The 14,201-nt window shown below is 40.8% G+C and overlaps 1 protein-coding gene across 1 annotated transcript; it reads right to left on the minus strand.

Annotated features, from left to right (window-relative positions):
- Positions 1 to 1,615: 1,615 nt before the first annotated feature.
- LOC146369106 (sodium- and chloride-dependent GABA transporter 2-like) lies at positions 1,616 to 13,315 on the minus strand. Its single transcript, XM_084910692.1, has 15 exons — positions 13,206 to 13,315; positions 12,870 to 13,058; positions 12,063 to 12,197; positions 11,126 to 11,266; positions 10,938 to 11,025; positions 10,715 to 10,847; positions 10,474 to 10,608; positions 6,001 to 6,104; positions 4,529 to 4,653; positions 4,301 to 4,413; positions 4,041 to 4,178; positions 3,003 to 3,105; positions 2,761 to 2,861; positions 2,462 to 2,632; positions 1,616 to 2,378 (listed from the first exon to the last, which is right to left on the minus strand). The coding sequence occupies exons 1-15, from the start codon at positions 13,210 to 13,212 to the stop codon at positions 2,229 to 2,231; spliced, it is 1,833 nt and encodes a 610-aa protein (XP_084766818.1). The 5' UTR covers positions 13,213 to 13,315; the 3' UTR covers positions 1,616 to 2,228.
- Between the last annotated feature and the right edge of the window lie 886 nt (positions 13,316 to 14,201).

Consider the following 14,201-nt stretch of genomic DNA (forward strand, 5'->3'; position numbering starts at 1 on the left):
TATCCACATGTTTGCATATTTGCACATAGCCATTTTATTTGTTTATATATTTTTCATTTTATTATGAATTGATATTGTTTTGCTGGGCTGTGCCATGTTATGGCTGTGTTTAACTGCCATAGCAATAATTTCCTGCAAAGGACTATAAAATAAAGTATCTCTGGAGCTATCGATCAATCTACAAACCTACTCCTGCAATAGCTACTCGGGTACCTTGATAACACACTCAACATCGTGACACAGTGGTGCTCATGTTCACTGAGACTGGGATTTCTACACGACTGCAAGTCAAATACTTCCACTGTAATAGAAGATTATGAACTCCTGAAATTTTACCTTTGCCAAATAATGCTCATATAATAATAATAAAAACTAAGACAGAGACCAGCCAATATTAATAAAGCAATAACAATATTTTTTTTTAAAAAAACTAACTGTAAACAGTAATCCAACTCTGGAAAGTAACTGAAACTAAACAGGTACCTTTAATAAAATACTTTATACAAGCTAAGCTCTTGCAAAGTCCACAGATGTTATACTTTATCACTTTATAGAACATGACTGTATGAAAAAACCCAAAACATATCAGTAAAATCCTGATGTGATTTGTTAGTGATTTGTTCTCCATTTTCATAAAATTGGAGACTTTTGATAGTTATGGACTGATTTTCCTTTTTTAAAGTTACATTTGTAGCAGCAGGGGCATGTTCAAAAGACACAGGAAGCCCAGATGCTCCAGTTTTCCACTAGCACTTGAATGCTGCATGCATTTGTGGATTTGTAAAGAGTTAAAGTTGAAGACTCTCAAAACCCAACATGCACATGTGACATGTCCCTTTGTATCAGCCAAATGTATTCATTTGTATTTATTCATTTTCTAATATAAAGATTGTACACAAGTGTGTGGATTGGAACGTACCTTTGGTGTTACTCAACTCATAACCATCAAGTTTTGTTAAACCAGACAACAGACACTGAAAACTTATTATATAGCATAATTGAAAATAGCGTAATTTTCAAAATGAACTACGTGTTGTATTCAGCAGGGACTATTGCTTCCTCTTGCTAGCTATGAAAACCAGTGCAGCTGTAAGGCACTTTCACAGTGGCTTCACTTTTTCAGCAGTAACTACATCCTACGTTTACATACAGTCTGTGGATCAAACCTGACAAAGTGGTGTTTTGCTGCAGGTTCCAAATTGAACAACATGTTTGAGAGAAATGAACCAAGCAAGCATTTAAGTGAGCTTTGAAGTAGGAGTTTGCTCTCCTTTAGTGCAATTGTCACAAGTGTTCACCTACAAGCACCAACCTGTTTTAAATCCAGTTGTATTACAAGCCAGTGTACACAAGGAATGAGGTACCATAGGTGTAAGCCTGAGTAACATAATAGTGTGTTTAATCCACCAGAGTTTCCATTTAAATAGCAGGTAAACACAGGCGTTACTGATCACATTAGTTAAAAGTCTGTGCCTAAGCAGAAAAGAACAATGGCTGCTGTGAAAAAGGCTCTATGCCACCCCCTTAAAGCTGCCATGCTTAACATCCAAGTCCCCGAATTTGGATTATTTTTTCAGACTTAGGAAGTTCCCCTCGGAAAGCAAAGAAAAAATGGTTCAGGACAACATACAAAGATTTTTTAATCCGTACTTACAACAGTAACGTTTCTTTGTACAGTCATTATACGTTACAGTACAAAAAATGAAACTACAGTTTATATGCCATATTAGTCCATATCAGTATTCTGCATTTCCATGTATTTATTCTGCATCCTATTATGTCTACTGTTAAGCATAATCTAATTTTCCCTAAATACAAAAGGAAATCCTCTGCAGTTATTTATCACAACATAACAATATGATACAAATATGACAAAACAGCCATGCAGTGTTGTCAGATACATAAAGGAGCATTAACAAGTTGCTCTCTAAGTGTTAGGTGTGAACATCCAATGATTCACCTGTTCCTCCCGTGACTTTGCTTTTCTTGGGTTACTTATAAACTTTACCGATGGATTCACAGACTCAAGAACAAGTTTGTCTAAATTACTTTTGTCCCTGAAAAACGCTCCTTTCCACTCTGAAAATTCTTAATTCAAATGTCAGGCTAATTTTTTAATTTCTTCTGCCTTAATTTATCACTCAAAAATCGTCAACCCACTACTTTCGCCTGAGTCCACCGTGTATGTTATGTATTAAAGTAAGTGGATCCCACAGACCACTGAAGCCTCACAAGTTGGAGTCCGCCTCAGAGACGGGGAAGTAGCCATTTGTAGTCTTGGTGGTGTCTACCTCTGGAGCAAAGATAGCCAGTAACCTCTCCTGCTCCCTCTTGGTTTTAGGTAAGTCGTCAGATGGTCTGATGAGCAACTGGATGCGCTGTGAACGAGCAAACAAAGATTAAAATCAGGAGCACGTCAGTTGGGCACAAATGTTTTCCTCTGACAGGATGATCAGCATACCTCTCTGAGTGTCCCCTGGGTGGTGCTGATCTTATACACCATCCAAAGTGGAATGCAGACCATGGAGGAGAGAGCAAGCAGCCAGCCGATCACATATCCCCACCACGGGTACACATACTCATTGTTGTACTTCAGAGGAGTGTATTTAATGAGGGAAAATGCAAAGGTGCCCTGCAGAGACAAGGTAACAGGGTACGGCAACTAGTGAGGATCAACCTGCTTTATTTCCTTTTTCTTTTTTTCACTAATAAAACATTTATTGTCATTTTTGGAAGTTTATCTACTTTACTGAGACTCACAATGCATGTGGCAGGGGAGAAGAACAACCAACAGCACTTGATATACGGTCCTGGCCGGTAACCAATCATATCCTCAATGTTATCGTAAAAGCGATCCGCGCCTGAAAAAACACGATTTAGACACATCTCATCGTGGCACAGTGTAAAACTCCAGCTGGGTTTCTGCCAGTAACTCGGGTGAACACTCAGAATTACTCGTCAAAGCTTGTGCTGTAATCTTACATGCAGTTCTGTTTGCTTACCGTAAACCCACGCAATGCAAACTGTCTCAAAGATGGACATGAAGAGAAGACACATGCCGCTGGCTGCGTAGTAATCAAAGAGCTGAAAGACATACATGCCCCCCTAAACAGATACAAACCAAAGAGGTATAATCATACAAATATAGCTTACAGTTACAGTTTTAGACATTTTTTTCTACTCTTGGCTCCGTATGATGTCACTGAAAGGAGATATCCCTAATATGGTCATCTTAGGCACATAGCTTTTGCTGCACACACCTGCAGAACCCCTTTGTTTTTGTCTTTTTACAAGGGGCAGCCAATCAGAAGAAAGCTGGTTTAAAGGGTTTAAGGTTAGGATGGCTTATTGCAAAAATATTCTAATAAGATCCAAAAATAAAAACAGAGACCTGGAAATGAGCATAATAGGTCTCCTTTAACTAAAAATGAATGGTAGCTTGAAAACTGTACAGTAAAATACTGTTATATAGTATAGTGCTGTTATTATACAAAGAGCCTGAAACCTTGAAGCCCAAAAGTTGACTATTTCAGCCCTCATCCTAAAATTGGGAGCATTGCATAACAATGCTTGTCACTTACCTGAGACAGGTCGCACAAAACCATTGACGCGCTTGTACTTACAAACTGAGGACTTGTTGACACCTCTACAGAGCATTCATGCTTCCAGCTGTGCAGATGTGAAACCACGTCAACTACGTTGGATTCTAGTAAGAGTTTATTTAATCAGAACAAAGCATCCCACCACCAGCCGCAATCCCTCCACCCCAGCAACTTCCCAATTTGTTGAGAGTATGTGTGCGTATGAAGACAATAGCTTTACATGATGAAGCAAACTGCTGCTAAAGGCATTCATTCCTGTTAGGAAACAAGGGATGACACCACAGCTTTTTTTAAAAAAATGAATAATTTAAAGACACTCGTATGAAATCATTTACTACACACTACAGGCCAATTTTACTTCTGTACTTGTTGTTCTGTACTTGTTGATCTTTGGCTGTGTGAATCTGTGTGTTTATAGTCCCAGAGTGTGACACCTACCTCCATAAGCATGACGAGGCCCATGAGGAAGGAGACCAGGACCACGGCTAACAGGAAGAGCTCCCGGCGGTACTTTCGACGGAACACGGCTGGGTACATGTCGACGATGGCCGTCACAAGGCTCTCCACGCACACAAACTGATGTAGGAGAGGGGAAAAAGTCATTAATAGGAATGCGATCATCACTAAAGCAATCATGAAAAAGAAAAACCATCAAAGTGGCGAAGCGTGTTGTCTGAAAATGGTGCACAGCTTTGTACCTGACTGTCCAGCCCTAGAAAAACAATCATGATGAAGAAGAGGGCCGCCCACAAGGGAGACAAGGGCATCATGGACACAGCACGAGGGTAAGCTATGAATGCCAGGCCAGGGCCTGTGCAGAGACAAAACAAACAACTTAAACTGAACAACCACAAACCAACCTAAGTATCAAAACAAATTAGTGTCACTATGGGATTACTGCTACTTTGCTTGATATCAGGCCTCACCAGATTCTGCCACTTCTGAAATGGGAACATTTTGCTCATAAGCCATGAAACCCAGGATGGAGAAGATCGCAAAGCCTGCCATGAAGCTGGTGCCACTGTTCAGAAAGCACAGCGCCAGGCAGTCTCTGCAACAATATGTTAAGTGTCCTTTTACTGCGCAGTTAAGCATTAGATTCGGAAAGGCAATTATAAAGTAAGAGGTGATGATGATGATGCTTGAGTTAGTGATTTTAATTGAGTCTACCCACCTTGGCGACCCCCAGCTGCTTCTTCTTCTAAATATTAAGAATTACTTCAAATATAATCTTAAAAAGAAACTTCAGACTATTTAAAGGGAAAATTCACTCTAAATTTTTATTATTTTATTATTATATCAATCTTTTGATGAGGTCTGCTATGGTACTTGCCTTATCTATTCTGGTGGCAGGGTCCGGGGCTGTAAAACTTTGTGTAAGGAATGTGATATGATTTGAGCCAGCCATGCTCCCTTCTGTCCGATGACAGTGACAGTGAGGTGAGGTGCTGGCAATATCTTGAACTTTTCCATTAGTAAGCGCTGCTGTTTTTGCCGCTGTGAGTTGCTGTTAGCCTCTGTTAGCCTCTGTTAGCCAGCATGAGTAAAACTTTCTTTGAAGTGAATCTAACATTGTATAACATAGAAAATAAAATTTAAAAATACTATGTGAAACTTTAATCAAAGTGTTTATCAGAGGGAAAGTGCAATTTTGAGGACGCTGGAGTCTAGCATTAGCTGGCATGACGTTAGCTTACAACTAGCTGTTTTTGCTGTTTAGCTGGCTCGTTGTCAGCTGTCTGGAGATATCAGGGTCACATGTTTAAGCTGCTGACAATAAGTAATTGAGGAAATATCAAGAATAAATATACATTTTATACATGTTTTTATTTGTTAGAGCACTGACTGCAGAGGAGGAAAAGGATGATGTGTGAATGAGGGAGGAGATGTTGAACATATACATGTACAAATCTTAAATTGTCATGTATAGTTTGACAGAGCTATTTGGCATGCTGTGTATGTGGCTGTTTTCTAGCCACTTACATAAAACGTGATTTTAAAAATGCCACATAACATGGAAAGTTATTTATCAGTTTCACATGGGAACTTACTTTTTTCACTGCAGACGGAAGTGTGCACCAACTTCAATGGAGTGGTAATGTTTGCTAGTTGTAAAATGTTTTGTTTGGCAAATGTATACAGTAGAAAGAAATGAGTTTGTATGTGAAATGGCTCACACAGTTTTTCAAATGCTTTGGTTGGCTGGTTGGTTTGAGTGCAACAAAAGTATGTAATTTTAACTTTTAATTTAAAACTGGGCAACTCGCACTAAAACAATCTAAAAACAAACAAATGTCAAAAATGAGCAACTTATTGGCTTAAATAATCTTGAGAAATGACTTGAATCTATGTAAGCGTGAAATTGAATAAGCACATGGATACTGCATTGCGTACATACCTATAGCAGTTATTATTATATTTATTGTAACTGCCCAGAGCAGTCAGCGACCCCAGACAGATGGCATAGGAGAAGAAGATCTGAGTGCCAGCATCCATCCACACCTAACACAGGAGAGATATGAATATAGAGATATAGAGATTTCAGCTGCAGTGCTGTGTGACCAGGAGGATTCATGTACTACATCTTTCCATAGACATTCAGCCATCAATTCAATTCAATTCAATTCAATTTTATTTATATAGCGCCAAATCACAACAAAAGTCGCCTCAAGGCGCTTCATAGATACAGAGAAAAACCCAACAATCATATGACCCCCTATGAGCAAGCACTTTGGCGACAGTGGGAAGGAAAAACTCCCTTTTAACAGGAAGAAACCTCCGGCAGAACCAGGCTCAGGGAGGGGCGGCCATCTGCTGCGAACGGTTGGGGTGAGAGAAGGAAGACAGGATAAAAGACATGCTGTGGAAGAGAGACAGAGGTTAATAACAGATATGATTCAATGCAGAGAGGTCTATTAATACATAGTGAGTGAGAAAGGTGACTGGAAAGGAAAAACTCAATGCATCTTGGGAATCCCCCGGCAGCCTACGTCTATTGCAGCATAACTAAGGGAGGATTCAGGGTCACCTGGTCCAGCCCTAACTATATGCTTTAGCAAAAAGGAAAGTTTTAAGCCTAATCTTGAAAGTAGAGATAGTTTCTGTCTCCCGAATCCAAACTGGAAGCTGGTTCCACAGAAGAGGGGCCTGAAAACTGAAGGCTCTGCCTCCCATTCTACTTTTAAATACTCTAGGAACAACAAGTAGGCCTGCAGAGCGAGAGCGAAGTGCTCTAATAGGGTGATATGGTACTACAAGGTCATTAAGATAAGATGGGGCCTGATTATTTAAGACCTTGTATGTGAGGAGCAGGATTTTGAATTCAATTCTGGATTTAACAGGAAGCCAATGAAGGGAAGCCAAAACAGGAGAAATATGCTCTCTCCTTCTAGTCCCTGTCAGTACTCTTGCTGCAGCATTTTGGATTAGCTGAAGGCTTTTCAGTGAGTTTTTCGGACATCCTAATAATAATGAATTACAGTAGTCCAGCCTGGAAGTAATAAATGCATGAACTAGTTTTTCAGCGTCACTCTGAGACAGGATATTTCTAATTTTAGAGATGTTGCGCAAATGGAAGAAAGCAGTCTTACATATTTGTTTAATATGTGCGTTGAAGGACATGTCCTGGTAAAAAATGAGTCCAAGGTTCCTCACAGCGTTACTGGAGGCCAAGGTAATGCCATCCAGAGTATGAATCTGGTTAGATACCATATTTCTAAGATTTTCAGGGCCGAGTACAATAACCTCAGTTTTATCTGAATTAAGAAGCAGAAAGTTAGCGGCCATCCAGGCCACCTGCAGTTTAACTAATTGGTGTGTGTTATCTGGCTTCATGGACAGATAGAGCTGGGTGTCATCTGCATAGCAGTGAAAATGTATGCTATGTCTTCTAATGATGCTGCCTAAGGGAAGCATGTATAATGTAAACAGAATTGGTCCTAGCACTGAACCCTGTGGAACTCCATAATTAACCTCAGTGTGTGAAGAGGACTCTCCATTTACATGCACAAATTGGAGTCTATTAGATAGATATGATACAAACCACTGCAGTGCAGTACCTGTAATACCTACAGCATGTTCTAATCGCTCTAATAGGATATTATGGTCGACAGTATCGAACGCTGCACTGAGGTCTAGCAGGACAAGCACAGAGATGAGTCCACTGTCAGAGGCCATAAGAAGATCATTTGTAACCTTCACTAAAGCTGTTTCTGTGCTGTGATGAGCTCTGAAACCTGACTGAAACTCTTCAAATAAACCATTCCTCTGCAGATGATCTGTTAGCTGTTTGACAACTACTCTTTCAAGGATTTTTGATATGAAAGGAAGGTTGGAGATTGGCCTATAATTAGCTAAGACTGCTGGGTCTAGAGATGGCTTTTTGAGTAAAGGTTTAACCACAGCCAGCTTGAAGGCCTGTGGTACATAGCCGACCATTAGAGATAGGTTGATCATATTTAAGATTGAAGAATTAATCAATGGCAGGACTTCTTTGAGCAGTTTTGTAGGAATGGGGTCTAAAAGACACGTTGATGGTTTGGAGGAAGTAATTATTGAAGTTAACTCAGAAAGATCAATTGGAGAAAAAGAGTCTAACTTAACATCAATGGTACTAAGAGTAGCTGTAGATAATATTACATCTGTGGGATGATTACTGGTAATTTTTTCTCTAATGATAAAAATTTTATTTGTGAAGAAGTTCATGAAGTCATTACTAGTTAACGTTAAAGGGATGGTTGGCTCAACAGAGCTCTGACTCTTTGTCAGCCTGGCTACAGTGCTGAAGAGAAACCTGGGGTTGTTCTTATTTTCTTCAATCAGTGATGAATAGTAAGATGTTCTGGCTTTGCGGAGGGCTTTCTTATAAAGCAGCAAACTATTTCTCCAGGCTAAATGATGATCCTCTAAATTTGTGACACGCCATTTCCTCTCCAGATTACGAGTCATCTGCTTTAGGGTACGTGTTTGAGAATTATACCACGGAGTCAGGTACTTCTGATTAGAGACCTTAGTTTTCACTGGAGCTACAGTATCCAGAGTCGTACGTAGTGAGGAGGTGAAATTATTAACAAGATAATCAACCTCTGTTGGGGTAGCGTTCAGATAGCTGCTCTGCTCTGTGTTGGTACAGGGCATTGAAGATGATAACAGTGGGTGGATTATATTCTTAAACTTAGTTACAGCGCTTTCAGAAAGACATCTACTTTGATAAAATCTACTCTCCACCGCTGTGTAATCAATTATTGTAAATGTAAATGTTATCAGGAAATGATCAGACAGGAGAGGGTTTTCAGGAAACACTGTTAAATGTTCAGTTTCTATGCCATATGTTAAAACAAGATCTAGAGTGTGATTAAAGTGGTGGGTGGGTTCTTTTACATTTTGAGAGAAGCCGATTGAGTCTAATAACAGACTAAATGCCATGTTGAGGCTGTCATTTTTAGCATCTACATGGATGTTAAAATCACCCACAATAATTATTTTATTTGAGCTCAGAACTAAATTAGATATAAAGTCTGAGAAATCAGACAGAAACTCTGTGTAAGGCCCAGGTGGACGATAGATGATAACAAGTAAGACTGGTTTCTGAGTTTCACAGCTGGGGTGGACAATGTTAAGCATCAGGCTTTCAAATGAATTAAAAGTCTGTCTTGGTCTTTCATTAATTAATAGGCTGGTGTGAAAAATTGCTGCCACACCGCCCCCTCGGCCTGTGCTTCGAGGTTTCTGGTAGTTAGAATGACTCGGGGGTGTTGATTCATTTAAACTAACATAATCATCCTGCTGCAACCAGGTTTCTGTAAGGCAGAGTAAATCAATTTGTTGATCAATTATTAAGTCATGTACTAACAGAGACTTGGAGGAGAGAGACCTAATATTTAATAATCCACATTTCACTGTTTTACTCTTTGGTTCAGATGTGGATACTGTATTGTTCTTTCTTTTTGATTGTTTATGTTTAAGTTGTTTGTTGCTGGTTTTTAGTTTGTTTTTTGTCTTTTTGGAAGCTGACACAGTCTCTATGGAGATGGGTTTTTGGGGGGGTAGCAGGAGGAGAGAAGCTGCAGAGAGGCGTGTAAGACTGCAACTCTGCTTCCTGGTCCCAACTCTGGATAGTCATATTTTGGGGGGTTTAATAAATTTGTCCATATTTCTAGAAATGAGAGCTGCTCCATCCAAAGTGGGATGGATGCCGTCTCTCCTAACAAGACCAGGTTTCCTCCAGAAGGTTTGCCAATTATCTATGAAGCCCACATCGTTTCTGCTTTAGTCAGTGATGACTGACTAAAGCAGGTGGGCAAAAGTGAAATGCCTGTTACTGGATTTGCTCTAGCTGAACATTTATTAACCATGCTTCCATAAATAGCAAACTGAGATGATATTGCACTATTTCAACAACCAACACTTGCCGTGCAACTGTTTTGAAACACCATTGGGCATTTATTTAGAGAGTTATTTTTGGACTTGGTCTGTAAATCTGAAAAAACACAATTAAAAAGTTTGCTTATTTGCCCCAAAATAAGCTAGATTCTTGTAGAAATCCTACTTCTCCCATACATTTTAGTTAAAGATTCTTTTGGTCACTTAAAAAGCCACTTTAAAAGGTCTTGTTCCATAAAAAGGGGGGAAAGTCTGATTTTGTGTCTGCTTTCAGCTCAGTCCTGGTAGATCTTGTGTTTACAGTCCCAGTGGTGTCTTGACCTTGCATTTAATCCCCGCGGTCCCTGTCTCTTTCATGGAGAGCAGATGGACCCAGCAGAAACAAGTTTCCCCCCAACCGAGAGCCATGGGGTATCTGCTCTTGGTTCACGTCACTCTTTGAAAATTTTGTGACTGGTCTAAGTGAGTTTTGTGCAAATGATCTTCATACCTGTGGATCTGCCAGTCGCCCCAAATCAGGGTAAAGGTAGAACTGGATGCCAATTCCAGCGCCAGGAAGGGTGAGTCCTCTGATCAACAGCACAATCAGCATCACGTAGGGGAAGGTCGCAGTGAAGTAGACCACCTATATCGACACACGCATATGTGCAAACAGGAAACATGCCAAAATAATCACCACATGACATCCATCATGTACCCCAGAGCTGCCTCTGAGTCCCCCTCTCACCCACCTTTCCTGTGGATTTCACCCCCTTCCAGATGCAGAAGTAGCACATGACCCAGGCGATGAACAGACACAGGGCCAGGTCCCCATTCAGCGAGCCCATTTGGTCAATACCTGGGGAAATCCTTAGTGCTCTTCTCCTATTGAAACGGGGGAAAAAACACACCAGTGACAAACCATCTAAATCATTAAGTCACTATCTGCTTTTCATCGAGGGTGTGACAACTCACTCCCAGAACTCAATGACAGGAGAGGTGGTGTTCGGGTTGATCATTTGGTCAATTGAGGTGTTTCTCCTCTGAAACTCCACACAGTTTTCTGTAGGGGAAAAACCACATAGAAATTATTTATCATTGCACTATAAGAAGGGGAAAAATACATTCTAAGAGGAAACATTCACGAAGCTTTGTTGTGTTACCTGTATTCCACGTATTGTTGCAGGAAGACCAAGGTAGGTCCCAAGAGAAGGAGAAAGACAGATAGAAAATCCCCCAAGCCAGAACGATGATGTAATAGAAGTTCAGCAGAGTCACTATCACTTGGGTGCCATAGCCAAGACCTGCACAAATGATATTTAAATATATGTAACAATATTCACCTTTATAATTAGTATATTCTGAATATGAAAAAATATGTATGCTTAGGGCTGATGTTGGTCTTCCAAAACACCACAGTGAGAATAATAATGGAGATGAGGAAGAGAGATCACCCGCTTAAATTTGAGACTGAATTTATAATCCTTCTTTTTCACGTACAAAGTCATGAAAGATCAGACACCATATCATAAAGACCTCATAGTCCCATATTATCCCAGTAAAGCATGCTGGTTTGGACTGAAGGCTTACTTGTGATTCGTAGAGTTTCTAAAAATAGAATGGGAGACAGAGTCTCAGGGTTCAGGAAGCAGACACCCTCTCTACTTTTAAGATTAGGCTTAAAACTTTCTTTGATAAAGCTTATATTGTACTTAGGGCTGGATCAGGTGACCCTCAAACATCTATTAGGTATGCCGTTGTAGGCTCAGGCTGCTGGGGGACTTCCTGTAATTCGCTGACAATTTTCATTTTCAGTCCCTATGAAGCTATTTTTTCCAGATTACTCTCTTGTGTCAAAATCTAAGAATGTACGTCTCTTTTCTCTTCTTATGCTCCTCCCTGAACCTGGTTCTGCTGAAAGGAAGTTCTTCTTCCCCACAATCACCAAGTGCTTTCTTATAGAAGGTTTGTGCATCAGTGGGGGTTGCCTCTCGCTAACACTGGCAGTTCTTTACTTTACAATACAACGTGCCTTCAGGAGATTCCTATTCTGATACGGCACTATACAGATAAAACCAAATTTACCTGAATCCTCCTTACCTTCAAACAAAGGACTGATCTTCCTCCAGCAGGTAATGCCTCCCTCACTGGTGTACTGGCCCAGTGCTACCTCCAGGAGGAAGACGGGAACACCACAAGTAAACAGGAAGATCAGGTAAGGGATGAGGAATGCACCTGAGTTGAAAAAGAGCAAATGATTAAGGGTTAGAGTTTATACTGAAGGTATACTCTGTTCAAATGTAATGTATTTCTACTGTCTGCACCTTTAATATTGAATCTGATTTGGAATAAAGTACAAAAAAATAAAAAGGAAAGGAGACCACATAAAACCATGAAAGCCCGCAGAGAGGCCGAGGGCATGTGGCTTGTTCAAGTTTTCTGCCTCTCTGCAGAAACAGCTGCTGTGAGCGAGGAGCAACAACAGCTGTCTGACCCCGCTCATTCCCGAACTCTGACCCCGCCACCCCATGGAGGGCGAGAGAGAGAGAAATGGGTATCTAATTTAGCAGTCAAACAAGCATAACATGCAGCCAATGAAGGAAGAGCTGTTTTTCCAAACAGATTTTCAGAAACTTTGAATGCACCCGTTTTTACTTCTATCATCAAATCAATTTAAGGATGAATTTTGCCTTTGAATAAAGTCTGCAACTCGTTTTGTCTCTCATTAAGTCCATTAGTGAACAGAGATCAATTTCAGAATCTGATCAATTTCAGAATAATACTAAGATCTTCAGGTGTTTGCTTAACATACCTTTTGTACAAATTAGTGACGTGCATGAATTAGTTGATGGAAAACTGCAGAGGAGCACTCTTTATCTTCTCTACTTAGCTCATCTTCCCACTCACCTCCCCCGTTCTTGTAGCACAGATAAGGGAACCGCCACATGTTGCCCAGGCCGATGATGGAGCCGGCGACTGACAGAACGAACTCCAGCTTATTGCTCCACTGACCCCTCTCCTCCATCTTCAATTCAGAGGGGGGCAAGTCACTGGCATGGCTGGTGTAATTGGCGAGGCCGGCGTTGACAGAGTCTCCTGTACAACAGATGTACACAAGGATTGCAGTAGGCCATGGAAACTCGATGGCTGACACCCATATCTCCTGAATTGGAAGCCGATGTGTCTGCACACCAAACTGTTCCGGCTGTAGAGCGCACCAAGTTCAAATATATGTGCACTTACCTTTCATTGTGGTGCCACTTCGTTAGCAGTGTGGAACTCTTGTGACGAGCTTGGAGCTGAATCTGTAGGTTTCAGTTTGACTGGGGCCAAGGTTTGACTATTTAACGTGGCTGGACAGAGAGGTGGGGTTTTGTAATGCTAAACCAAGGCCAGCCTCCACTCTTTCCCTGCATGTGGTCCCTTCCAAGCAAAGTACATCATCCACCATGTCTCTACTGTTAAAATAAGGTGCAATGTAATAGTCCAGGGGGATGACATTTGACCTGTCAGCCATAACTCATGTTCTTGTTGCAATGCACTTTGGCTACATAGGTATAAAGAAACAAATATACATGTTTGTTTACATGAACAGATGCATTCTAAAAGTCAAACTAGTTGATGGAAGAAGGTTTTCCACAAATATGGTGCTAAGGTCTGAAAGAAATACATGTTTTGCTATATAGCAGATAGACCATTGTTTCTCCTTTCATCTATGTTTAGCATTTTGGTCAAAAAGTCTTCTCAGTGGATGAGTCTGAAGACACAACATGCAGCAGGTGGTGGAAGATGTGGCTGCATAACAAAACAAAAGTTATGTAATTCTTTGAGTAGCCTCGCAGCCCACCGTGGTTGCCCTTTCTTTCTGTCTGATAGAGGTGCCTCACTCAGACGGTTGCCAAAAGCAGACGGGGTCAGTTCACACTGGATCTGACCTGTCTGAGTCAGGAGTGGACATCAGCACAACCCCCACCCTTGCCATAATCCTCTACTCCCCCAACAGACCTGCGTACAGGTAGTGATACGTATAAGCTTGACCAGTTAATTTTTCACCGTGATAATCGAGGCCCTGCTTTGAAAATGAATGTCACATAGCTGATGTGAGGTTTAAACCAGTTTGAAAAGAAATCAATCAACCACTCAGTGACACATCTTGAGGTCACTCCCCCCGCCTTCACAAACAAGAAGTTTAGAAGAGGAGATGGTTGTCGTTTGTGTGCTTCGTCACATGAAGGAGAG

The sequence above is a fragment of the Perissodus microlepis genome, chromosome 17, assembly GCF_051167445.1.
Source record: "Perissodus microlepis isolate ML-2025 ecotype Zambia chromosome 17, ASM5116744v1, whole genome shotgun sequence".
Lineage (NCBI taxonomy): Eukaryota > Metazoa > Chordata > Actinopteri > Cichliformes > Cichlidae > Perissodus > Perissodus microlepis.